The following is a 26,974-nucleotide window of genomic DNA, read 5'->3' as shown; positions in this document are numbered from 1 at the left end:
TTTCTTTTTTTTTTTTTTTTTTTTGGCTTCTACTGACTACACTGGTAAACTTGAACATTTAATAAATTCTACTGATTTTGTTTATGTAAACAATAAAATTGAATTCATTGACATATCAAGAGAGTGTAATAAGTTACAGTGATGGGGAAAATGATAACTAGCTGCTCATTAAAAACAACTCAACTTTTTAGTGCACATACACAAAAACACACGTGTGTGTATATATGTGTGAGTATATATACATTGGCAAGAATGCAGCCTTCAAAGACAGCATCTAATTTTTTGCCACCCAGTAAACAAATATAAACAAACTACTCTGTACAAACACAACACAAACTATACAACTATGCAAATGTAAACCTCACAAACATACACAAACCACTCTGTACAAACACAAAACAAACTACACACACGATGAAAATGTAAACCTTATGAACATATACAATATTATAGTCTGGCAACAGAACATTTTTCCCAGTCATCTTTGCACTGAATGAGAGTCTGAGAATGAGGAAATTAGAGGTTTTTTGTGTTTTGTTAAATTAGGATTCTTGACAAAATGAGGAGGCAGAACACTGACAAGGTCACAATTATAGGAGCTGGAAGGGCCCTCAGATGCTATCTGGGCCATTCTCCTATTTTACACATGAGAAAAATGAAGCCCTAGGAGAAGACACAAGGAAGTTAAGTGACTTCCCCAAGGTCACACATGTAGTTATATCAAAGGCAAGGTTTGAACCTAGGTTCTGTGTCTCTATAATGCATATTCTTTCTCCTGTACTACACAGATCTAGGATTCCAAGGACTATATGGTTTAATCCCATAGTTTACAGAAGAGGAACCTGAGAACCAGAAAGATTACCTGACTTGTCCAAGGTCACATAGGTAGGAAGTGACAGAGGCTGGATTTAAGCTTACTTTGTCTGGCTCCAAATCCAGGCTTTTTCCACTGAATAACACTGCCTGGTGACCAAGTAAAATAAAGGCAGAGCAAAACAAGGAACGGTAGTGTAGGACCCTGGCCTGGACTTTAGGAGGTTGAGCTGTTGCATTAGATGATCTCTAAGGTTTCTTCCTGATGTGATGTTCCATGATTCTAATATGAGATGAACCTAATCACCTTGTAACATAACCCCTTAGCCTTTCATTCACTTTCTTTGTCTTGCTTCCATCATGCGCCTACCCTGTCTCTCCTCTTCCCATCCTTAACCTTGGGCAAATCACTTCTCTAGCCACTTTCTCCACTTCTACTCCAGCCTGGCCCTAACAGGCTAATGGGGTTAGAGAATGAGGCAGTTAGAGGTTTTTTGTGTTTTTTTTTTTAATCAGGATTCTGATTTAACTATATCAAGATTCTGATTTGACTATGAAATGAGGAGTTTGGACTACATAATCTCTTAGGTCCATTCTTCCTCCAATGTTCAATTACCATATAATTACAAACAATAGATCTCTTCAGGAACATTTGAGAGCCACTCTACACAGCAAGTCTTGTATTGCTCTCAAAATTTAAAGGAATGCCATTGGCTGTTGACTTTTTGTGTGTATTCATACAGTGTTTAAAAGAATTGATCCCTTTGGGATACAACTGGAAAGAATACAGAGTTTGCCTCTTAAATTAGTAGTCCAACCTTGAACAACTCCCTTAACCTATCGAGCCTCACTTTATTCCTATGTAAAATATGGATAACAATAACATCTCATAGGGTTTTTGTGAAGATCGAATGAGATGATGAATGCAAAGCTCTCTATATAAATGTGAATTATTATTATTATTATTATTGCTATTGAAGCCTGTAGGTTTGGTTGTAGGATAAAATGGACTAATGTGGGCAATAGCGATGGTACCTTGGTCACCCCTCCAGATTCATGGACAGCTTTGAAGTTGGCGTTAAGGCCTAGATTGGAATATGGGCTCAGATAATTGCTAACTTTGGAATTCTTAATCCTATCTGTGACATTACCTTTGTAACCATGGGTAAGTCACTTAACTTCCCTCAGTTTCCTCCTCAGCTCCCTTAAAACTGTAAAATAGACATAACTGCTCTATTACTCACCACACACAGGGTTATTTTGAGGAAGAAAGTTTGTAAGTAGTATGGAAATGTGAGCTCTAAATGTATGAACTAGCTATCTCTGTGTTAGAATAATTCAGTAACAGTTTTTAAGTACAGAGTGCTCACAATTGATAAATTGTGAATTATTTGGGGACTTGCTGGAGTACTTGGCCACTTAGCAAGAAAGAATTTTAGAAATCACCTGAAGAGAGCAGTCTGTATGATTTCAGGGAATTGAATACATCTCACCAACCAAAGAATTCTCTAAAAATTTTAAAATGTGAATGAACAGTGTAACAGACAGAGCCCCCTCCTCAAATAGAGATGAATTTGCTGCAAAATAGAGATGAGTAGCTCTCAAGATTATTCTAATTATAGACTACTTAGCTGAGCTAAGTAATGATTCAACTCTCATAACCATAGAACCTGAGATGGAAAAAATCTTTAGATGTCTGTATAAGTACATACATCTCTCTGTATGAGAGCTAGAAGATATTAGAAATGCCTGCATGAATATTCATACAATGTTTAAGTTGGAAGGGTCTTCAGAGATCAATTAGTTCAACCTAGATGAGATGTCTGCCCTACAGCTGAATTCCTTTTTATATAGTCTTTCCTAATTAGAAGCTGAGCTCCTTGAAAGCAGGAAATCTTTTGGGTTTTTTCCACTTGTATCCCTAGCACTTGGCCCATAGTAAACACTTAATAAATGCTTTTTCATTCATTTTCATTCATTCTTTTGCCAGAGAAATGAAGTGACTTTCTTAAATTTACATAGTGAATAAGAGCATAAAGAGAAACAGGACTAGAACCCAGGTACCTGGACCACTAGAGTAGTGCTTCCAGAATTGCATCTAAGAGCTGAAAGGGAACTAAAAGACCTCTAGTTCAATTAGTATTGTACCAAATATTATACTTATAATCGCCGTAATAAATAGTTAGTTAATCTCTGATGGAGACATCCAAAGAAAGGGATCTCATCACCTCTTAAGTTAGATCATTGTACTTTTCATGGTCTTAGTTCTGTTTTCTAATAAATGTAATCCCTTTCCCACACAACAGCCCTTCAAGTAGTTGAAGGTGGCCATCCTGTCTTAAGTCTTCTCTGCTTTTAGTGATCACTCATAAGAGTTTACAAACCATCTCTTTAATACTATATTCTAGAATTTTACCAAGAATCAAAGTTAAAATCCATGATTTATTGCTTGTAGACACTACCCCCTCCCTTTTTTGGAAAACTGGGACACTGGCCCTTCTTGGTTCCTGTGACTTCACTTTTCATTTGCCATAATCTTTCAAAGTTGACTGAAAATAGTTTAGTAATCACATCTTCCATCTCTTTCATGATTCTAGGAATTCACTGATTCCTGTCTCAAGTTTAGTCGATGTATAGACTTTCTTCCTTGGTTTTGTAGAAAAAAAATCTTTGGAAAGAAGCCAACCTTGTTTTCATTGAACCAAGAAAAAAAAATAAACAAAATCATATACAAGAAAAGGAAATAAATCGACAATTTAATAGAGCATAATTTTGCAAATCCAAACAATCCTAGAAGATATCCATTGGCCTGCCTTAAGTGTATGGCCATATCATCCTGCCTAAGTCAGAAGGAGTTTGAAAGGCCTGTCTTGTGACCACAATAACACATAAACCTCAACAGGTAATTGTATAAAAGACTAGATGTTTGGAGAAAGAAGCTGAGTGAAGCAAATACTCAGCATCATTCTCTGTAGCTTGCTTCCTGATCCAGCACAGATCCTGATCTCACAGGCCTAAATCTCTGATCTTTCAACTTATTTCTATTTATTTAATTATAATATATTTGTTTTAATTTTATATTTAGAATTTTATTTTCCCAAATTACATGTAAAATACACATTTTGGCATCAATTTTTTTAAACTTTGTGTTCCAAATTCTCTTCCTCCCTCCCTCCCCAGCCAACCCCCCAAGAACTCAAACAATTCAATATAAGCTGTACATGAGCAGTCATGCAAAAACATTTCCACATTAGCCAGGTTGTGAAAGAAAACAGACAAAACCAAAACTTCAGATAAAGGAATTAACAAAAAAATTATGCTTCAATCTGTATTCAGATACCATCAGTCCTCTCTATAGATGGACTGCATTTTTTCATAAGATCTCCAGAGTTGTCTTGGATCATTGCATTGCTGAAAATAACTAAGTCATTCACAGCAGATCATCTTACAATATTGCTGTTATTTTGTATATAGTACATTTTACTTCGCATCAGCTCATGCAGGTCTTTCCAGATCTTTCTGATAGCATCCTGCTCATCATTTTTTTTTATAGTAAACTACACTTATATAGTACTTTAAAGAGAGATTTCCTTACAATAAACCCATGGAATTGGTTATTGCAACAACAGTAATAGATAGCATTTATATAGTACCTTATACCTGACAAAGAATTTTTTTCACAATAGCCCAGCAAAGTATCTCAACTTATTTCTTACTTCTCTCTTAAGTCTTTTGGATTGTGATATGATAAAGAAATCATGGTACCAATCCGGAATGGCCTTTTGGTTTAAGCTTGTTTGGATCCTGATTAAAACTTCACCCTTCCTCCTCAGGAAGGGACTGCTCCTCTGTATGCCCTAGTGTTTGCCCTGACTGCTGGCACAGGTCACAAATACAATATTAGAGACATTTCCTTTTCCTTTCTTTTTTCTTTTCTTTCTTTTTTTTAGGGACAATTCCTTTTCTTCTCTTCAACTCTAATGGGAGAACCTGGGTCCAAAGTTGTTCCTTCCAGATCTACCCTTAGGAGTGTACTCTTATTATATTTATTAAATAGATCACATTTATATAACACTTCCCTCTTAATAATTATGTGAAGTATAAGTATTACAGTCCCCGTTTTACAGATGAGGAGATTGAGGCTTAGAGATGTGAAATAAGTTGATCCAAATCACAGAACTAGTTAGTGGTTCAGTTATGATGAGAACCAAGAATCTTCTGACTATAAATAAGTTCAATGCATTTTTCTCTTTAAAAAGCTGCCTCTCAACTCCCTCTTGTGGCCATGAAGGGCAGAATAAACTGTTAACTTGTTTTTAAATAGTTTTTTTTAAAGAAAAGACCATTAGAATAACAGTATACATATGGCCTATCCTCCCTGCAGTTCCATGAAGGTAAATTTTAATAAATGAGTCATGAGTAATCAGGCTTGTGTGTAAGGGCTTTTCTTCTCTTTCTGTAGAGTTATGGGGATCAGTTTCCCACAATCTCTTAAAAAGTTGTCTTCCTTCCTTTTCTGTGAAAATGGATCAGTAGAAATCTGATGTTGGGATAATAATTCAGACTGAGATCTAGAAAGATTCCCACTTTGTTCCCAAATCCTCACACCAGCTACGCTTTCCCCTTTTTGAATGTCTGTGATCATTCTAACTAGAGGAATGAAACATCACTGTCAAGGCAGAACCCAAGAAGCAAATTCAGCTACTTTGGGAACAACAGAAGTAGTTCTATCCTAAATCGATATAAGAAGCTTCTTCCTTTGTTTAAAAAATTTGAATTTAATATCAAATATCAATATAACAAATTAGACTTGTAATTATTTACATTTAAGTAAATCAATTCCAATACATAAAATGTCATGGCTTTTCAGTTATTAACTTTAAGTCTCCCTCAAGATTCTTTATCTATTCCTTAGTATTCATTCTTCCTTTTATGTGGTCATATCGAGTATTTTTCCTTTCAATTATTTCATTAATATCTTTACAGATATCTTTATATTTCTCATACTTGCTGATTTTAAAGCTCTATATAAATGCTGACTATTATTATTAGCTTAAGTGCATTACAATATTTTATTACAGTACTTTACCACAATTTATTTGACCTATATAATACTCTTGTTATTGGTAGTATGTTTAGTTGGATAGAGATCCATCCTTGGAGTCAGAAGACCTTGATTCAGCCTATGTCATATATTGGCTGGGTGATCGTGGGCAAGTGACTTACTGAACTTCTCAGTGGCCCAGGAAACTCTCTAAGAAACATAAGTTGCTTATCTGAATTGGTAGAGGAAGTTTCCTCCCTGGAAGCTCTGCATATCAACAAAATCAAAGGTCCTGAAAAACAACAACAATAACAATAACAACAACAAAAACCCAAACTCCACTATTGGGCATTTGGGTTGCTTCCAAGTATTTGCAAGTATAAATGCTGTTATAAAAATCTTTGAACAGATAGCTTTTTTTGTTTCTATTTGAAAGATGTACTTTAGTACATTAAAATAAACATTTCTGTACAATTTAATCTATTGTGTCTAGGAAGATGATTATTTACTTAGCTTTACAGTCACATTGCTCTCCAAAAAGATTCCAACAATTTGCAGTTCAACCATGAATGGCTGAATATACCTGTTTCTTTACATCCCTGCAAATAATGAATTTCACTGTTTTTAACTATTTTTTTTACAATTTGATGAGCGTGAGGTAGTATCTCAAAGTTGTTTATATTTTTATATCTTTGTAAATCAATCAGTGAGCATTTTTACACATGATTAATTACAATATGTATTTGCTCTTTTAAAAACAGTCTATAGTATTTGACCATTTATCCACTAGGGACTAGAAATTGCCTTTGCAAATTTTCAGTATTTCCGTAAATATTTTAGATGTCAAGTTTTTAACTGTAACAGGTACCATAAGTACTTTACCAATAAGTTCCTTTGTTTTCATATTATTTTTTGTTCTATAGGAACTGTTATTTTAATGTATTAAAGTACATTTCCCTTATCCCTAATAATTCATTCTACTTATTTAATAGAAAAACTAAGCTTCCCATTATAATCTAGATAAATATATTATTCCATGTTTTCTCTTTTATTTATAGTTTGTTTTTGTCATTTTTAAAGTTTTTTGCCCAACTAGAATTCACTGGGGCATATGGTGTGGGTCAAAATTCATTTCCTGCCAAATTGCTAACTAATTCTCCCAGTACATTTGTCAAGTAATAAATCCTATTCATCAGACTTTTATTATCTATTGTTTGTTATATTTATTATCTATAGTTTTATTAAATAACAATTTTCTGAATGTATTTGATTATATTTCAATTCCCTTCCAGATTCCCTTCACATTGCCATGGTACCATATAATTTTGATAACCGCTTTGATATATGCAACAGTTTTAGAGAGCAAAACTACCTCATCAGCTTTTTTGAATGTACTCCTTGGGATTTTTACTCATTTGTTTATCCATATCAACTTCATTATGGTTTTATCCAAGTTTATGAGGAACCAGAGAATTCTGTTCTATGCTAACACTTAGTGAAAACCATTTGTTTCCAAGGGACATAGAAAAATGGAATTAAAACGGACCTTGGAATCATAGAACCATAGAATGTCAGACCTACCCTTAGATTAATAAACTATTAAAGATGAAAAGGACCTTAGATATTAGATTATTAAATTGATGCCAGGTCAAGGGAATTAACTTGCTCAAAATCTCAAAGCTAGTGAGAGTCAGGACTAGGACTATAATCTATGTCTACCAATTCCCATTTCAGGATTCTTTCTCTTGCATCAAGCTATCTACATAGAGGGACTTTACAAGATCTCTCAAATAGTTTTTATGACAGGCAGGGTGTTAACATTAAATAGAGACATCATTTAGTGAATGACTAAACAAATTGTGGTATATGATAGAGGCAGTTTGGTGGCCCAGTGAATAGAATTCCTGGATCTGCAGTCAGCAAGATTCATTTTTCCAAGTTCAATTCTAGCCTTAGACACCTTCTAGCTGTGTGACTCTGGGCAAGTCACTTAGTCTCTGCTTCTGTTTCTTCAACTATAAAATGCAGATAATGATAGTATCTACCTCCCGAGGGCATTATGAGGATCAAATAAGATAATATTTGTAAAGAACTTAGCTCAGTGTCTGACACGTAGTAGGCACTATTTAAAATGTGTGTTATTATTGTTGTTGTTTCCACATGAATGTAATGGAATAATACTGTGCCATAAGAAGCAATGAATGTGAAGAATACAAACAAGCAGGGAAAGACTTATATTAACTGATTCAAAGTGAAGTAAGCAGAAACAGGAAGCAATATACTGTATACAACTACAATAATATAAATGGGAAAAACAAAAAAAAAGTGCAAAACTGAATGCTGTGTAATTATAATAAACTTGTACCCCAAGAAGAGATGATAAAGTGTGTATCCTTCCCCTTTTTGCAAAGGTGAGCAATTATGGGTATAAAACATTGTATGCACTATCAGAATTGGTTAATTGTTGGTTAGTCTTTCAACCTGAATTTTTTCCTCTCTATATTTCCTATATTTTGTTACATGGAATGACTTTCTTGGAGGGGCAAGGGAAAGTTAGATTTGGAAAGGAATGTAAAAACAAAACATCAATAAAAACATTTAAACCCTTCATTGGAAACCATGTTGAAATCCCATGTGTGTAAAATTCCTACCAACATATCCTTTTGGATTCATTTTTATAATGCAGCTCAAAAAGGGCTTTTTAAAAGAACCTTCAAGAAAGTCAAGGGAAAAAAACACACATTTCAGAGCAGATGCTCCACATGGAACCAGTATAGGCAGTACTATTGAAATGAGTAGCAGGAAAGTACCATACCTTTCTGAATCCCATTGGCTTCCCAAGAGGACTGTGAGCCTGTTGGTTTTTTAAGGGGAGGGGAGTGGGAAGGGGGGAAAGAGGGGTGGTATAAAGGGAGGTGGGGAAAGAAGAAAAAAGAAAAGTAAGTAAATTCAAAATCCCAACAGAGCCTACAATGGAATATTCATTTTGCTGGGAGAATGTTTCCTTAAAAATTCTGGTCATCTGGACAGCCTGAGCTAGCAGGTAATTTGATTTAATGAGCTTTTTAACACACATCAGGAGCACAACCCCGGTGGGTCTTGTTTCCTAATAACGCAAATCCAAGGCACAGTTGCCTCATGCATAGCTTTGATTCTACTGACACCTCGTGGCCAAATGTACTGTGCTCTTGGTGAAAAGGAAGGCCAGGCAAAGAATGAAGTAAGATGAAGAAAGAATGTAAATGACTGAACTTCAATATCATCTAGTCCAATCTCTAATTTTACAGATTAGGAAACTGATTTAGTTTTGTTCATACACTTAATTAGTGGAGAACCGGGCCTAGAACTTGGGTCTCCTTATTTTCAACCTAATATTCTTTCTGCTAAACTAATCAATTCAACAAATATTTGTTCAGTAGGGCCTGGTGGAGAAAATATAGAAGGGGTGCTTATTTTTGAAAAGTTTATGGTTATGGAGAGAAAATATACATACGTGTGAAAAGAAGTAACAACACAAGAAAACATATGCCAAGTATCAAATAAAATGTATAGGCAGCTAGATATTTCAGTGGATAGATCACTGGACTTGGAGTCAGGAAGACCTAAGTTCAAACATGGCCTCAGACACTTACTAGCTTCGGCAAGTCACTTAACCTGTTTACCTTAATCCACTGGAGAGGAAAATGGCAAACCACTCCAAAATCTTTGCCAAGAAAACTCCGACAGTATTGGTGTGCTATGGTCCACGGGGTCACAAAGAGTCAGATACGACTAAATGACTAAACAACAACAACAATCCAACAAGATGAACATTTGTACATATTGTACTTTGAATTTAGGAAAGAGAAAAGTTACTTCAAGCAGGGGTAAACAGGGAAGGCTTCAAAGCGTGGTTTTCTCAGCTTGACTTACTGAGGAATAGTGAAATGTGGAGTATGTGACTTTCTATCTACCTGAGTGCCCATTCTTGGATGACACAACACACTTATTTTTTGACACTTACCAACAATTGGCTGGAGTCCTTGAGTTTTGATTTATAGAGCATCCAGCGATAGCGGAGGTCCTCCAAGTTTTCACAGGTCCCTTTCTTTGGTCGGAGATGAAGAAGATTTTCAAAAAGATGCTGACCATCTGGGAGCCTATCTTGCAGCTCCTAAGAAGAGGTAAAGATAGGGTCACTCACATAAAGGATGCAATGAATACAATGACAGTTTAGCCTATAGTCCTAAAACTCACTTAATGAAACTAGTCTACTTAGCCCTATTCATGGTTAATTAGGGCTAGGAAATCTTGAATAATTTATAAATTAAAACTATTTATCCACATATGATAGTCCCATGTGATCCACAATGATCTTTAAATTCATTGAAATAAAAGCATATTTTTATTTTTACTATCATTATTATCAAGGGCAGCTAGGTGGCCTGGTGGATAGAGTTCCTAGGTCTAGAGTCAGGAAGATTCATCTTCCTGAGTTCAAATCTGGCCTCAGACACTTACTAACTGGGTGACCCTGGGCAACTCCTTAACACCGTTTGCCTTAGTTTCCTTATCTATAAAAGAAGATCAAGAAGGAAATGGCAAACCATTCTACTATCTTTCCAAGAAAATGCCAAATGGGTCACGAAGAGTTGGACATGACTGAAATAAATGAATAGCAACATTATTATTGTCATTTATACCAGTGTTACTATTATTATATCATTACTATCATTAATTTTAAAAACCCTCCAAACTCAAGATTCAGAGTCAGAAAGAATTTTACATATCATCTAAGTAATAGTCTATTGCCTCACTTTGTAGATAAGAAAACTGAGGCCCAAAGAGATGATAACACTTGCTGAAGATTACAAAAGTAAGACTACAGAACTAGGATGTGAACACTAGTTCTCTGAGAGTCAACCTTGGGCTCTTTTCACTATGCCATGATGCCTCTAATGTCTTCCCTTCATACTTCATTGTGTTGAGGGGATAATTCTGGGTTCTGAAAGGAAATACCAGTCGAATGCAAGCTCTGGGAGATCCTACTGACTAACCCAATTAAGCACAGAGAAATTCATTACCAGAGTGCTGGCCTCCAGGTAAGAGGGGCTTTTTCATCTACAGCTGCTCATGACACCATTACTTAAGGTGTAGTACTATGGAAATCTGTACTGCTGGAGGGAGGACCTACATCAATGAAATAGCTGATCCCTGAAATATATAAGTAATAATGATAAAGGTATAGAAATGAAAGACATTTATTAAGCATTTATTAAGTGCTTACTATGTGCCAGGCACATAGTTCTTCATCTGACATATACTAGCTGTGTGACCCTGGGCAAACCAATTGACCTCTCAATGCACCAGGCAGCTTTCTAAAACTATATACTGCAGAACCCATTGGCAATGGTAGGGCAAATGGTGATAATGAGCATTTCTTCATGGGGCATTTTCTATATAGAATAACAAATCTGGTCTAAAAAAATTGTGAGGTTTGTTTAGTGTTACTTATCACTAACATTCTTCTCTGATCTCTCCAAGTAGGATGGTGTGGACCCTAGATTCTCAAAGACCGTGCCACAGATGAAAAAGTATGGCAGGTCCTGCCAAGCTGTAAAGACTCTGAGTATGACCTCAGAGACAAGGATATATGTCTGTCTTATCAGCAGAGAGTTAGAAAGAACCTTTGATTAGAGGTCATCTGGTCCAACTCCGGGTTACATTACAGATAAAGAAAGTTTGACCCACTGAAATTAAATGACTTGCTTAAGCCCAGAGAGGGAGCTATATTTTGTCATTAATAATTAGGATAGAAAATTAAAATTCTGGGTCTTAATTCCAGAATTTTACATTATAATGGGTTACAGTATGATGCACAGGACTTAATTAGAGTCAAGGGAAATTGGCTGATAATTCCAACTCTAATCACTAACTACTGTGTGCTTTCTTTGAGACCCAGTTTCCTCAACTGCAAAATAGGGATCATTATATTTGAATTACTTACCTCACAGAGTCGTCATAAGGAAATCACTTGGCAAACCTTAATGTACTCCATAAATGTGAGTCAGAGTATTTCAATTAAACAAATAATTATTTAGCAACTCATTTGCAAAGCATTAACTTAGGCACCTGGAGATATTTAACCATTACAGGTTCCATTTTCTTTATCCTCATGAAAGATTAAAATGGAGCTATCTATTGCCCTTAAGAAACTTACATTCTTCTTAGGGACACAGCATATACATAAGTAAATACAAGATATTTAAGAAAGGGGGCAGCTAGGTGGCACAGTGGATAGAGCACTGGCCCTGGAGTCCGGAGGACCTGAATTCAAATCTGGCCTCAGACACTTAACACTTACTAGCTGTGTGACCTTGGGCAAGTCACTTAACCCCAATTGTCTCACCAAAAAATATATATATATATATATATTTAAGGAAGAAGAGAACTGACTGGAGAGATGAAGGAAGGCCTCATAAAGGATAGAGCAGCATTTTAATAAGAATTCAGAAAGGTAGAGATGAAGAAGAAATGCATTGTAGGCATGGAATATAGTTTGTATGGCCGCATAGAAGCAATTCATTAATCAATGAAGAATTTATTAAAAACCTATTGTGTGCTGGGTATTGTGCTGAGATAGAAAGAAAAGGAATGAATCATTCCCTACTCTGTGGGAAATGGCATTGTAATTGGAAAGGAAACAAGACAATACACAAATACATACATACACATATACACAATAAATATGAAGAAAATAGAAATATACAGCAGTTGTTTGCAAAGGAGACAGGGGTATGCCAGTAAATATTTAACAACCAGCTTCCTAGAAAAATGTATACAGGACCTCAATCTGTATTATTAAGTGTAGACAATCAACAAAACGGCAAACCAAGCCCTGATTTATAGTTTGCCAATTTCCAAATTGTAAGTGCTCACATCCAACATTTAAATAGTAAACTATCTAGAGCTGGTAAGGAGTTAACATTAGAATGGATTTCAGATATAGGGGTTGGTCAGCACAAAGGCATATCGAAAGGAGATGGAATGCCATGTGAGGAACAGAGAGAATGCCAGTTTGGCTGGACTGCAAACCATGTGATTGGGGGTGAGAGAAGTAATAAACAAAGAAACTGGAAAGATAGTTAGGACCAGGTTATGAAGGACTTTAAAAGGTAGATCAGCTCATAATTGATCCCAATAGGGAGCCACTGGATTTTATTAAGGAGAAGAATGTTATGGTGGGGCCTGGACTTATGGAAAATTACTTTGGCAGCTGTGAGGAGGAAGGACTGGCTGGAGAATGGAGAGACTCAAGGCAGGGAGAACAATTAGGAGACAAGAGTCTAGACCAATGTGTGAAGGGAGAGAAGGGGCAAATGGGCGAGATGTTGTGGAGGGAGAAATATCAAGTTTGGGCAACTAATTGGACCTGTGGGGTGAGGAAGACATATATGTGTAGAGTTTTCAATGGAAGGCACAGATGCCAGACCCCCTGGGTGCTGGCCTGGCCTGCTCCTTGCAGACTCAAGGGTCTGCCCAGTAAAGGCCCAGGGAGCTGGGCTCCTTCCCGGTCCCCACAGACCCTTCACCTTATAGCTTCTCATCACAGCTGAAAAAAAAAAAAGGAAGGGAAGAGGACCACCCACGGCCCTGTTGACACATTATTGTTATTTCGGTGATAAAATGTTTAATAAAATTAAGTGCTAGTCTGGTCTTCCCTCAGGCCCCCAGGAAGAGCCCCTTGGGGCCCAGTTCTAGGCCCAGCATCTTGCCAGCACACAGCGCTGCCAGGGCCCCTGAAGTCTTACTCTAACACCTTATGATCCATTTTCAGGGTAGTGAAGAGGGGCCCTATGTGCTGGCCCAGCCCGGACCCCAGTCCTACAAGGTCTTTCAGACTTCCTCCCCTCCCCTAACTCTCCCCCAGCTCCAGGAGGCAGAGATAACTGGGCATTATAATGTAGAATTGACACCTAGACCCATTTAGGACCACAGGTGGAAGCAGAGGCCACATGGCCCAGAATCAGGGAGGGTCCTTAGTATTGTGGGGGAGGGTCTTTAAATAGCTTCCCTTTTACACCCCAAGGGCACTATGCTGTAAACAAGCACAGAGGGGCAAGGGTGAAAGCCTAGTCTGGAAATGCCTCAGCAGCTTTGCTCCACAGGCTCCTCCCCCACACACACACCCTCTCCCTGCCCAGGTCCCGGAAAGTGAAGCTGCCATTGGCCTTGTGCCCGCCCCTCCTCCCCTGGAGTCCGCGTCACATGACCAGCTTTCCTTAGCTACATTTAGCATTCTCACTTCAAAGCATATTAGGTCCTCAATGACAATACTTTAAAAATCAAAGCATCTTAAAAGTGTTGATGCCTCTGCTATTTTGTTCTTGCTCTTCCCAAGAGACTGGGCTGGGACCTGGGGGTGGGGGAGGGGAGAGAAAGGGGGGAAAAGAAGGGAGTAGTCAAGGATAACACTGGTTACAAACGTGGGACATTTGGGGAGAAATGGTTGTATCTTTGACAAAAATCGGGAAGTTCGAAAGAAAAATGAATTTAGGGAGAAAGATAATGCATTTTATTGAATTCAAGGTGTTTCCAGAATATCCAGTTTTAAATTTCCAATAGGCATCTGGTGATGCAGGAAACAAAGCTCAGGGGAGACATTGGAGGTAGATATAGTGCCCTGTGAGTCAACTCCATAGAGATGATAATTAAATCAATGAGGAGAGACAGAGAGGAAGAGGGTCCAGAGCAAAGCCTTAGTTAGTGGGTCATGACATGGATGATGAGTCATCAAATGATATTAGAGAAGAAGTAGACAGGCAGGAGGAATCCAGAGAGGAAAAAGTTTTTATAAGGAGCAAGCGTGGTTGACTGGGCCAAATCCTGTAGCCCAACCAAATCACATATGACAATTAAAAAATCATTGGTAACTTCGGAAAGAGAAATTTTAGTTGAGTGTTAACTCTTGATAGTAAAAAGGTTGAGGAATGAGAGCAGAGACAAGTGTAGATAATCATTTTCTAGTTTAGCTTAGAAATGGGAATGAGATATAGAATATAGAGATGTAGAACCTTGAAGGGATGGTAGGGTCTACTAAAGGTTGTTTTGTTTTTGTTTTGGGGGGTTTTTTTGTGGGGCAATGGAGTTTTAAGTGACTTGGCCAGGGTCACACAGCTAGTAAGTGTTAAGTGTCTGAGGCTGGATTTGAACTCAGGTCTTTCTGAATCCAGGGCTGGTGCTTTATCCACTGTGCCACCTAGCTGCCCCCTAAAGGTTTTTTAAAGATAGGAAAGACTTGGTCAAATTTCCAGTACAGTAGGTGTGAGAAACAGGTACAGACCACCTTCTCAAAATAAGTTCTTTCAGAGGCATGCCTCTGAAAGAACTTATTTTGAGAAGGTGATCCATACCTATTTCTCACAGTAGGGAAGAAACCAGTTAGTTGTTCAGACAATAAACATATATTAAGTACCTACCATGGCCTAGGCACTGTGCTAAGCACTGGGCATACAAAGAAAGGAAAAAAGACAGTCCCTACCCTTGAGGAGACCATAGTCTAATGGAGGAAACAACATGGAAATAACTATGTACAAAACAAGCTAATACAGGACAAAAAAGAAATCATCAGAGGGAAGAGATTAATAAAGGGTTTTTGTAGAAGGTGGGATTTTAGCTGGGATTTGAAGGAAGTCAGGGAAACCAATAAGGAGAGATGAGGAAAGAGAACATTCCAGGGATGAGGGACAGCCAGTGAAAAGGCCAAGAGTTAGGATAGATTGTCTTATTTGAGGAACAGGAGGGAGATCAGTGTCATGGGATCAAAATGTGCAGGGTGTGTGTGATGGTATATGAAAGAAGAGTGGAAAGGTATATGGGGGGGATTAGGTTATTAAGGAGCAGATAGGTATTGAAATGGATAGAACATAGGTCTTGGAGTCAGGAAGACCCAAGTTCAAATCTAGCCTTAAAAACCTCCTAGCTTTGTGACCTTGGGCAAGTCACATCCTTGGTTTGCCATTGGAGAAAGAAATGGTAAACCAATCCAATATCTTTGCCAAGAAAACCCCATGGACAGAGGTCCACAAGGTCATGAAGAGTTGGGCCAAAATGAAACGACTGAACAAGTCATTAAAAGTTTTGAACACTAAAAGGGATTTTTTTTTTCTGTTTTTTTGGACTGGGCAATGAGGGTTAAGTGATTTGTCCAGGGTCATACAACTAGTGTCAAGTGTCTGAGACCTGATTTGAACTCAGGTCCTCCTGAATCCAGGGCCAGTGCTCTATCCACTGTGCCACCTATCTGCCCCAATATTTTTGACAAAGTATTTAAAATAATGATGAACATAATCACCAATAATTATTAATTATGCCATAATAATTCTGGAGGGAAAAAAGGTTTACTTAAAAACATACCTTCAGTTTGTCTTGTCTTCTTTCTGAGTCCTTAACAGTGGAATTTTTCATGGCAATGATCTTGATCAACTTGGTATTTTCTCCTTGCAACCACTGTTCAAAGTCTTTCAGAAGTTTGGAGAAATTATCATTATTTTCTTCTTCTTCTTCTTCTTCTTCTTCTTCTTCTTCTTCTTCTTCTTCTTCTTCTTCTTCTTCTTTGGGTGTAGGATTTCCCTACACAAGAAGGAAAAAGCATTGGAGATAAAAATCATCCACTACCAGCTGGTTATCCTAGTTCCATCTTAGAACGGATAAGAATGGGGAAAGAAAGATTCAATGAAAAGTCATTCAGCTCATATCCATAAAAGGAAGAGTGTTGAATTTCTTCTTAGCTCAGCCTTCACTTGCCACCCCCACCTCCCAGTAGTTATTTGGAATTTCTTAGGAACAGGAAATCGAGAAAAGCAATCAATTCTATTTGTGATTTTGATTTTTAAATGAAGTCATGGGTCTAGGGATGAAAAAAGACTTTTTAAATTAAAATGATTCTTGTTTCAATCGAGGTTTCGGGTATATCAAACTAGTCTGAGTTACAGTAGTAGTAGCTTCAAGAAGAAATCATCCCTAGTGGGAATGGAAAGCTTTCAAGGATAGGATTCTGATAACACAAATAAATCTAATAAGGAGAAAAGGGGAAATTTGTATAAAGAGATTGATGTGAATATACAGGAAAATCAATGATCAATTTAGAATTTTAAAAAGACATTCAGGGGCAGCTAGATGGCGCAGTGGTTAAAGCACCGGCCCTGGATTCAGGAGTACCTGAGTTCAAATCCGGCCTCAGACACTTGACACTTACTAGCTGTGTGACTCTGGGCAAGTCACTTAACCCCCATTGCCTAAAAAAAAGACATTCAGAAGATGGAATCAAGGGCTGGCAATGAAAGAGTAAACACAAGACTGTGGAATATTTCTATAAGAATAATGTGTTGTTCAGGTGTTCTGTCATGCTATTTGTGACTCCATGGACTATAGCATGCCAATACTGTCAATGGGGTTTTCTTAGCAAAGATAGTGGGGTGGTTTGCCATTTCCTTCTCCTGTATAAGAATAATGTAGAGAACATTAATACTCAGAATGAACTGAGGTAGTGAGGAATGTTAAGAACAATCAAGAATTTTTTTAAACTATTTTTGGGAAAAGATAAGGATCAAAAGAAGAATCAAAAGAATCCATTGGTTTTGGGGTGGATGAGACTATGATAATGGATGAAGGAAAGAAGGCAGATCACTTAACTCTTATTTTGATTCTTTTTTACCTGTCAAGTAAAATTAGACTAGCAAGGAGCGTACAAATTGGTTAATAGGGGGTTGAAACCCAAGGTTGATGAAAACTAGACCCTGTGACAAACCACATCACAGGATCCCCAGAGAACTTTGAGGTATGATTACTGAACCTCTTTCAAAGAATGGAGAGCTTGAGAGCTACCATAGGGCTGGGCTTAGTAGAAAGTGGAGTCTGCAAAGTAAGCCAGTGAGCTAGACTTTATTCTCTGACAAAAGTCTAGAGCAAAATGAAAGCTAATCAACATTTCAGAAGGTATTGGTCACAGAGAACCTATCTGACCTTATCAAGAACAGGACATGCCAGTTTAACTTCAGTTCATTTTTTTTTGGTCTTTTTGGGGGGGGTGAGGCAATTGGGGTTAAGTGACTTGCCCAGGGTCACACAGCTAGTAAGTATCAAGTGTCTGAGGCCGGATTTGAACTCAGGTCCTTCTGAATCCAGGGCCTGTGCTCTATCCACTGCTCCACCTAGCTGCCCTAGGTGCCTCCAGTTCATTTTTTGACAAGTTCATAAGACTGGAAAATCAGGGACAGGCCATAGTTATAGTTTATATTTCAGCAAAGAATCTGACAAAGTCTCTAATGACACTTGAGGACATTATAGTAAGATATGGATTAGATGACTGTTCAGTTAGTTGGATTCAGAACTGATTGAATGACTAGACCCAAAGATTACTTTAAGTCAATTTGGGGAGAGGTCATTACTGGAGTGTCCCAGAATTAGTTATTTGATACTTTTATTAATGGTATGCACACCCAATTTTCAGATGAAACAAAAGCACATTAGATGACAGATTCAGAAACCAAAATCATATCTCAAGAGACTATAATAATCAGCCAACTCTAATAATGTATTATAGAAATAAATATAAAATCTTATAATTGGGTTTTATACTCCTGCCTCCAATTTTTTAAGTTCAAGATTGGGAAGGTATGACAGTTTATCTAAAAGAGATAACTGTGATGGATTGCAAATTTAATATAAATTAACAGAGAAGCATGGCAGTGAAAAAAAGCTATTTTCATTTTATTCTGTATTAGGAGAGGCAGAACTTCCAGAAAAAGGAAGGGAAGATAGTTCCACTGTATGTTTTCCTAATCAGACCACATCAAGGGTACTCGATTCAGCTTTGGACACTATATTTTAGTAATAATATTGATAAATTGAAGAGCATCCACAGGAGAGAAAGATGGTGAAATTTTAAGATCATGCCATTTGAAGATTGGTTGAAATAAGTAGAGGTTGTTCAATTCAGCAAACATTTATTAAGCCCTCCTATATTCACAGCACCATATTAAGTGCTGGAAATACAAATGGGGAAAAAGAGTTCTTCACTGCAAGGAGCTTAATTCTACTAGGATGACACAATAGGTGCATGTAAAAGAATAAATGAATAATATTTGCTAAGTGATTTTAAGGGGAAAAATTCTCCCCCTCTCAAGGGGAAGTAGAATAATGAAATGGCTCACTAATGTAAGGGGTACAGCAAAGCTATGCTGTGAAGAAAGCTATGGATTCTACAAGGCAGAGGTAAGGAGAAGAGCACATTCTTTCTGACATAGGTGATTACTTGTACAAAGGTCCAGAGCTAAGAGATAGAATGTCATGTACCAGGAATAGCTAGCAGGCCAGTTTTGCTGTAATTCATAAAGGGGAGTAATAGGAAATAATACTGAAAGAGTAAGTGGAAACCAGATTATGGAGGGCTTTAAATGTCAACCAAAGGAGTTTCTATTTTGATCCTAGAGGCAAGAGTGAAATATTAAACATATTTGGAGGAAGGTTGATGATATGGTCAGATCTTTGTTTTAAGAATATCATTTTGGGGGGCGGCTAGGTGGCATACTGGATAAAGCACTGGCCCTGGATTCAGGAGTACCTGGGTTCAAATCCGGCCTCAGACACTTGACACTTACTAGCTGTGTGACCCTGGGCAAATCACTTAACCCCCATTGCCCCGCAAAAACAAAAACAAAAACAAAAACAAAAGGATATCATTCTGAAAAATAAAAATTAAAAATAAAGTTTTTTAAAAAAAGAATATCATTCTGGAAGTTGTATAGAGCATGGATTGGAAAGGAGAAGAGACTGGAGGCAATTAGGATGCTACTGAGTCTAAGTTAGAGGTGCTGAGGGCCTGAATTAGAGCAGATGCCATTGTGAGTAGATGGGGGCGGGACAGATATAAGAAATGTTGTAGGGGCAGAATCATCATAACTTGTCGACTAATTATATATCAGAGGTTAGGGGGCAAAGTCAAGTATAGCATTGAGATGGTCAATATCAAATGAAATGATAGCTGTGAAAAGGCTATGAAAACTAAGGCATTATATATCTAGGTTATAACATTCTTTTGCTCCCTTTTACCAGCCTACCTCCCTGATCAGCTTCCCAGTCTCCTATGTGAGAGAAAGTGATCCTCCTTAGCATCTGCTAATTATAGCAAGGAGTATTGAATGGGCCCAAGATCAGCTTTGATTTGAAGTATGGCCTCCCTAGGGTGTATGAGTCAATTCTGTATTTTCATTTTTCAAAAACCCCAAACTCAGGGTCTCTGCATAGTTGAAATGCTTCCAGTTCATTCAGGAATTCAAGAGCCCAGTCACTTGTGAATGGTGAGAATCCAATCCTATGTCACGTTTCCTGTATGTAAGGGACTACTAACCATAGTCTGAGCTGGAAAGTCAGAAGATCTGAATCCAAGTCCCAGATCTGTCACATTTCTTCTCTGGTCCTTATTGTCCTTACCTTTAAAGTGGGAATGTTAACACCTGCCTTCAATGGAATGTCATGAAAATCATTGAAAGCATATTATCTTACCTTTATAGAGACTTATTTCAACTTTTCCAATAGCTTTCACTTATGTTACCATGATTGTTATGGCTGTTAATATTCTTCTACTCCCTGACGGACTATATTCTTCTCACCAATGCAATGGTACAGAAGAGTTCCAGGGAACTCATGATAGAAGAGGATCTCCAAATCCAAGAAAAAAAAAAGAAAGAAAGAACTGTGGAGTATAGATGCTGATTGAACCATATTATTTCTTTTGTTTTGGGTGCTGTTGTTTTTTTTTTCTATTTTGAGGTTTTGCATCACTGCTCTGATTCTTTCTCTTGTAACAGGATTAATGCAGAAATAGGATTAATGTTATTATGTGTATATATATATATATATGTGTGTGTGTGTGTGTATATATATATATGTATATGTATAGAGATATATAGATATAACCTATATCAGATTACCTGCTGTCTAGGGGAAGGGGGAGGGAGGGAGAAAAATCTGAAATTGTAAAGCCTGTATAAACAAAAGTTGAGAACTATCTTTACATGTAATGGGAAAAATAAAATACCTCATACATTAAAAAAAAATTAAAAAAAAATATTCTCCTACTCCCATGGTTTTGGGTCTTAGAGACAGGATGTTACTAGATCTCACCCAAATGAAATGATTACCAATAGATACACGGATATATAGGATTCTGTGGTTTAAGTCCCATTTGTCAGCATATGCTAGATCCATCCTTATTATTGAGGAGTTTCAAACTAAGTACTATTGTGAACAGGAGAGCCATAATTTCATTTGATAACAAGGAGACATTAAGGATGAAAAGGGAAGACAAAATAAGAGACCAGAGCACTTCATCAATGTCATGAGAAGAACGCCTGGTCTGCAAATTAGGAAACTAGCGTTCTAGCACCAGCTTTGCCTCTCATAAGTTTTACAATCTTGGGCAAGCCACTTAACTAGGAACCTCTATCTCTTCACCAGTATAATATGGAGACTAAAACCCTTCTATGTGTGATAATGCTTTTAACTTTTAAAAATTTTTTCAAGGGGCAGCTAGGTGGCGCAGTGGATAAAGCACCGGCCCTGGAGTCAGGAATGCCTGAGTTCAAATCCGGCCTCTGACACTTAACACTTACTAGCTGTGTGACCCTGGGCAAGTCACTTAACCCCAATTGCCTCACTAAAAAAAAAAAAAAAAATTTCAAATACACTATCCTCATAATCCTCATAATTTTTTATCATTGTTATCCTCTTTATTATCTCCTACTTAAGCTGAAGAGCACACCAAATTTTGAGAGAAGATGCTCCGATAGATTCTGAGTTAACCTTTTCTCCAAAAAGCCCTGTTTATGGTGGGGAATAGAGAAGATTTGTTTGAAGTAGAGAGGATCAAAAAAGGATGAACATCACTGTCATGGGCAATAGGGAGCCACTGGAGTTTTTTGAGTAGGAGAGACCTTCACTTAAGGAAAATTACCTAGTAGCAGTGTGGATGATGGATTGAAGTGAAGACATACTTAAATCAGAGAGACAAAATAGTCCAGGCAAGAGGTGATGAGGGTCTAAACTAACATGGTGATAGTGAGAGGTGGATGAATCTAAGAAATACCTTGGAGGTAGAAACAAATTTTGGAAAATTATCAGATATGTGGGGTGAAAGAAAATGAGGAATTAGAGATATAATGAATGCAAAGGCTGCAAACCTGGGAGAATAAAAGGATAGTGAAGCCTTTGTCAAAAACAAAGAAGTTCAAAAGAGGTGAGTTGGGGGATGGGGAAAGATGAGTTCAGTTTTGTACTACTGAATGAGCTATCTATGGGACACCCAATTTGAAAGGTCTAATAGAAAGCTGGTGATAATAGGACTGAAGCTCATAGGAGGAAATGTGGATACATACATAAATCTGTAAATCACCTACATAGAGATAATAATTAAACCTAGGGAAGTATATGAGGTCACCAAGTGAAAGAACATAAAGAAAAGATGACCCAGGACAGAACCTTGGGGTATATGCACGGTTATGTGGTATGATGTGAAGAGCCAGCAAAGGAAGCTGAGAAGATGTGGTTAGGCAAATAGGAAAACCAGGGAAGAGTCCTGTGACAAAAACTGAGAGAAAAGAAAGTCCCTAGGAAGTGATGAACAGTGTTAAATGTGGGTCAAATACAGAAGAAAAGTCAAGAATGAGGACTAAGAAAAGACATATCCAATTTGATCATGAAAGAGCTTATTAATAATTTTGAAGAGAAGTTTCAATTGAAAAGGTTAGAAGGCAGATGGCAAAAGGCTGGGAAGTAATAGAAAAGTAGAGGCAACATGTGTAAATGGCTTTTTCTCGAAGACTGTTTTTGGGGGTAGGGCATAAGCTTCATGTGGAAGGTGGCACTTAAACTGAGGTGGTTTTGTTGTTGTTGTTTTTGAACTGAGTTTTAGTGCAACAGGATTTTAAGAGGCCCAGGGGAGGAAGGGAGAACATGCTAGTCATGGAAAACAGCTTATGCAAAGGTCAGGGCATGCAAGATAGTGATAGTTGGGCTGCAAAAGGGAGGAAAGATTCAGGATGATAAATTGAGGGAAGAGGAGGGTCCACTGAAGGTTTTTAGTGATAGAGGAGGGTTGGTCTTGTTAACAGGCAGTAGGGAAGAAACAAGTAGATAGGGAGAGATTGAAGATTAGAAAGAAGGGGTGGGAAGGAGGAGAAGGAGGGAGAAAAATTTGGAACTAGAAATCTTATAAAAACAAATGTTAAAACTATCTTTACATGTAAATAGAAAACAATAAAATACTTTTATGGTTTAAAAAAGAAAAGAAAGAAGGGGCAATTGCTGGGGCATTTTGCTAGAGAAAACAGGAGAGTATGGGATCAAAAGTACATGTAAAGGGGCAGCTAGGTGGCGCAGTAGATAAAGCACTGGCCCTGGAGTCAGGAGTATCTGAGTTCAAATCCGACCTCAGACACTTAACACATACTAGCTGTGTGACCCTGGGGAAGTCACTTAACCCCAATTGTCTCACTAAAAAAAAAAAAAAGTACATGTAAAAGAGTTGACCTTGGCAAGCAGGAAGGACTTCTCTTTACCAGAGACTGGAATAAAAGTATGATGTCAAGGGGTTTTGAGATGTAGGGAATAGGAGAAGAGGGAGTTGATGTAAATGGTATTTATTTTCTTAGTATTTGGGAAGGTCCTCAGCAAAGAGGACCCAAAGCTTCCTCATGGAAGCCTGGCATGCTTTTCTAGAAGATAAAAATGAGAGTGAGGGTAAGGGGATGAGTTAATATTCCATGGTACTTGGCTCAGCAGTCTCTAGTCACTTACTTGGTGATAATTCTCTTTGGAGAATCCTCCCCACAACCCTTACTCACCTTACCCCGGTGTCGAGGAATAGAATCCACAGAATCTATGAGAAACCCATGTTTTGGGATATTGTTGGAAAAAATCAATTTCTTCCCTGGATCCAGCTCCTTATTTTTTAGCTGCCACTTCCTGATGAGGCTGGAAGACACAAAGCAACCCAATTAATATTATGACAATATTAATTGATATGTATCTGATGACTCACACTTTCAGAGGGACTCACAAGACGTGTTCCTCTGTTATGGCTCATGCGACAACAAAAAGACATACAAAGGACATAGTTCACAAAAATCTTTGGAAAGCCAAGACATAGTACTGGGTAGCAAGCTCTCCCCAGACATTTCACATCTTTGATAGTTCCTAAAAATATCCTTGAAGCCAGTGGTACAATCCCATGACCCCCAAGGCATGCAATAAAAATGTTGACTGATGATAGTGATGGAAGAGGTAGAGTTGGAGAGTGCAACACATTTATATTGAGAGGTCATGGAAAAGCATTTCTGTCCCTCTGTGCTCCTATGTCCTTTTTTCCCCTATATTTTGAATAGTGCAAACTTTTTCTTTTAAAAGAAACTCATATTCAAAGCAGTAAGGAAAACATTTTGAAAGCCAATGGTCATCTTACCAAACCATCGATTTTGATCACCATGACTTAGTCATTTGGTAAATACTGATGCTCAGTCTCCACTTCTGGCTGTGGAAAAAACAACCAGATACCCTTCAGAGCAGCTGTGCTGTAATGGTAAGAGGAATGGATTTGGAGTCAGAAGACCAGGTTTCAAATCCATGCTCTGGTGCTTATTAAATATAAAACTTTAAGAGAGAGACTTAATCTCTCTGTCCCTCAGCTTCATCATCTGCAAAAATGGGAACAGTAATACTTGAACTCTTATTATCTCAGTCTTTTCACACCTACTTCTTTTTTTTTCTTTTTTCTTTTTTTTTTTTTTTTGCGGGGCAATGGGGGTTAAGTGACTTGCCCAGGGTCACACAGCCAGTAAGTGTCAAGTGTCTGAAGCCGGATTTGAACTCAGGAACTCCTGAATCCAGGGCTGGTGCTTTATCCACTGCGCCACCTAGCCGCCCCCACACCTACTTCTTTCCATATACTTTGCAATCTAGTGAGACTGGCCCCTTTTCTGTGATTCACACAAAATGTTCCACTTCCCAATTCACATTTTCACTGGCTGTAACTTGTGCCTGGAATTCTCTTCCTCCTCACAATTACCTCTGGCTTCTCTGGCTTCCTTTAATTATCAGCTAAAATTCCCACCTTCTATGAGAAGCCTTTCCTGATCTTCCTTAATGCTAGTGTCTTTCCTCTCTGGTAACCTCCAATTTATTCTGTATATATCTTGTTTACATATAATTGTTGGCATGTTTCCCCCATTAGATGTGTGCTTTTGGGGAACAGGACTCTTTTATCTTTCTTTGTATCTTCAGTAGGCACTCACTAAATGCTTGTTGACTGTACTCTTCTAAAATTTAGTGCCTCACTCTGCCTTACAGGTAACTGTGAATTCTCAGTAGTTCTTCACTTGGAGCATTCTCGTAGCTTCTACCAAGATGGAAAAGCATTGACGAGGATGCTAGTGATATGTTGAAAAAGACCCTATGTCATAAATTTCTTCAGTTACAGGAACTCACAAAACAGGGGCTGAAATTTTTGATGGTGGAGGCAGCATCCTCAGCTATGAATCATCATAATGTCTATAGCCACAGGAAAAAAACAAACCTTCTATCTCTAAGTCCCCATAAGTGAGAGAATGGAGGGTTTCTTCTCTGAAGGCTCATGACAGCATTACCATTATATCTTCACAATTTGAGACTTGGAAGGGACTTTACTCAGATCCACCCCTTTCACTTTACAGAGAAGGAAACTGAGAATTTCTAAAGGAAAGTGACTTGTCAAATTTCCCATAGCAAGACAGTGGCAAAATGGGAACTAGCATTTGGTTTCCTGGGGTTTACCATAGTACTCTTACCTTTACATGGGACCTGAGGAGCAGCAGTCTGTGGATAGAACTTAACTGATAGCAGTACAGGGCCAATGAATAGGTATACATTTACTATATGTTTCAAAGGATGTGATAAAGATGTATTTTTCATTAAACAAACCTAATGTCTTAAAAATGCAAATTTTCCAATGTCCAAAAGACATATTTGGCAATGATAGTTCATTTTGCCAAAAGAATTCTTTGCTTTAGAAAAGGATTTACAATACAGTTTCTTTGAATAGAAACTCCCCTTATTAAATTTAAAGTACAATTTGATTTATAAAATTTAGGTTGGCAAATAACATTTTTTTTTGGCGAGGGGCAATGGGGATCAAGTGACTTGCCCAGGGTCACACTGCTAGTAAGTGTCAAGTGTCTGAGGTCGCATTTGAACTCAGGTCTCCTGAATCCAGGGCCGGTGCTTTATCCCCTGTGTCACCTAGCTGCCCCCGCAAATAACATTTTAGAAATAGGAATAGTTCTTACAAAGTAAGAAAAATGACTAATAGTCATATGGTTTCATGAGAAAGCTGAAAGGGATCTCAGAGATCATCTATTCCAATTTTATAGGTAGGACTTTGTGGCAAAAAACATGGTGGAACAAAGGAACAAAGAGTGTCTAGTTTCCAAATGAGATCCTGCCCACTATCTCACTCTGATTCAAGTCTGAATCCACCTTGCTTATTGTCTGTGAGCAATGCCTTCTCAGATATGCAAATGAACAGCTCGCTGGGGTACCCATCCAACTAAATAAGTAGTCTAGACAACATGCCAATAAAATGTTTATAAGCACAATAGAATAAGTCCTACCTTTTAAATATCAATATTCTCCTATTGACGCCGTTGGAAATTAATAATGAGATACCATGATCTTAAAGGGAATTGCAGGGGACCAAAGAAAGATGTATGATAAGAGTACATAAGTAGGCTACAGCATATTACCAAGAAGGATCACATAAAACATCTGCATCGATAGAGGTAGTACTCACACTAATGAGTTCAAGGATCCATTGAAGTAAATACTATATGCAAGGCCTTGTAATAAGAGAATTAGTGCTCTAACAAAATATGGTGAATTTGTAACAAAGGTGGTCCTGGGCATCCTCATATATGTTCCATTTACATGTATGACACATTTTTTAAAAGATATCAAATTATTTCTGCCACCACTTTTATGAGGTGGTATGACACTGGGGATGGATCACCAAGAGCTGCCTCTGTCTTTCTAAATATTGGGTCACAAGCA

At 37.7% G+C, this 26,974-nt stretch overlaps 1 protein-coding gene across 1 annotated transcript in view; it reads right to left on the bottom strand.

Moving 5' to 3' along the window:
- SYNE3 (spectrin repeat containing nuclear envelope family member 3) overlaps positions 1 to 26,974 on the bottom strand; it is a 202,886-nt gene that overhangs the window by 30,748 nt on the left and 145,164 nt on the right. Inside the window, exons 17-20 of the mRNA XM_043989293.1 lie at positions 23,740 to 23,869; positions 16,253 to 16,468; positions 9,861 to 10,010; positions 8,673 to 8,711 (exon numbers count right to left, since the gene is read on the bottom strand). Of these exons, the coding sequence (XP_043845228.1) occupies positions 8,673 to 8,711; positions 9,861 to 10,010; positions 16,253 to 16,468; positions 23,740 to 23,869 (535 nt within the window). The remainder of the gene's footprint in view (positions 1 to 8,672; positions 8,712 to 9,860; positions 10,011 to 16,252; positions 16,469 to 23,739; positions 23,870 to 26,974) is intronic.

Source organism: Dromiciops gliroides, chromosome 2, assembly GCF_019393635.1.
Source record: "Dromiciops gliroides isolate mDroGli1 chromosome 2, mDroGli1.pri, whole genome shotgun sequence".
Taxonomy (NCBI): domain Eukaryota; kingdom Metazoa; phylum Chordata; class Mammalia; order Microbiotheria; family Microbiotheriidae; genus Dromiciops; species Dromiciops gliroides.
This window is presented reverse-complemented; position numbering and strand designations above follow the sequence as displayed.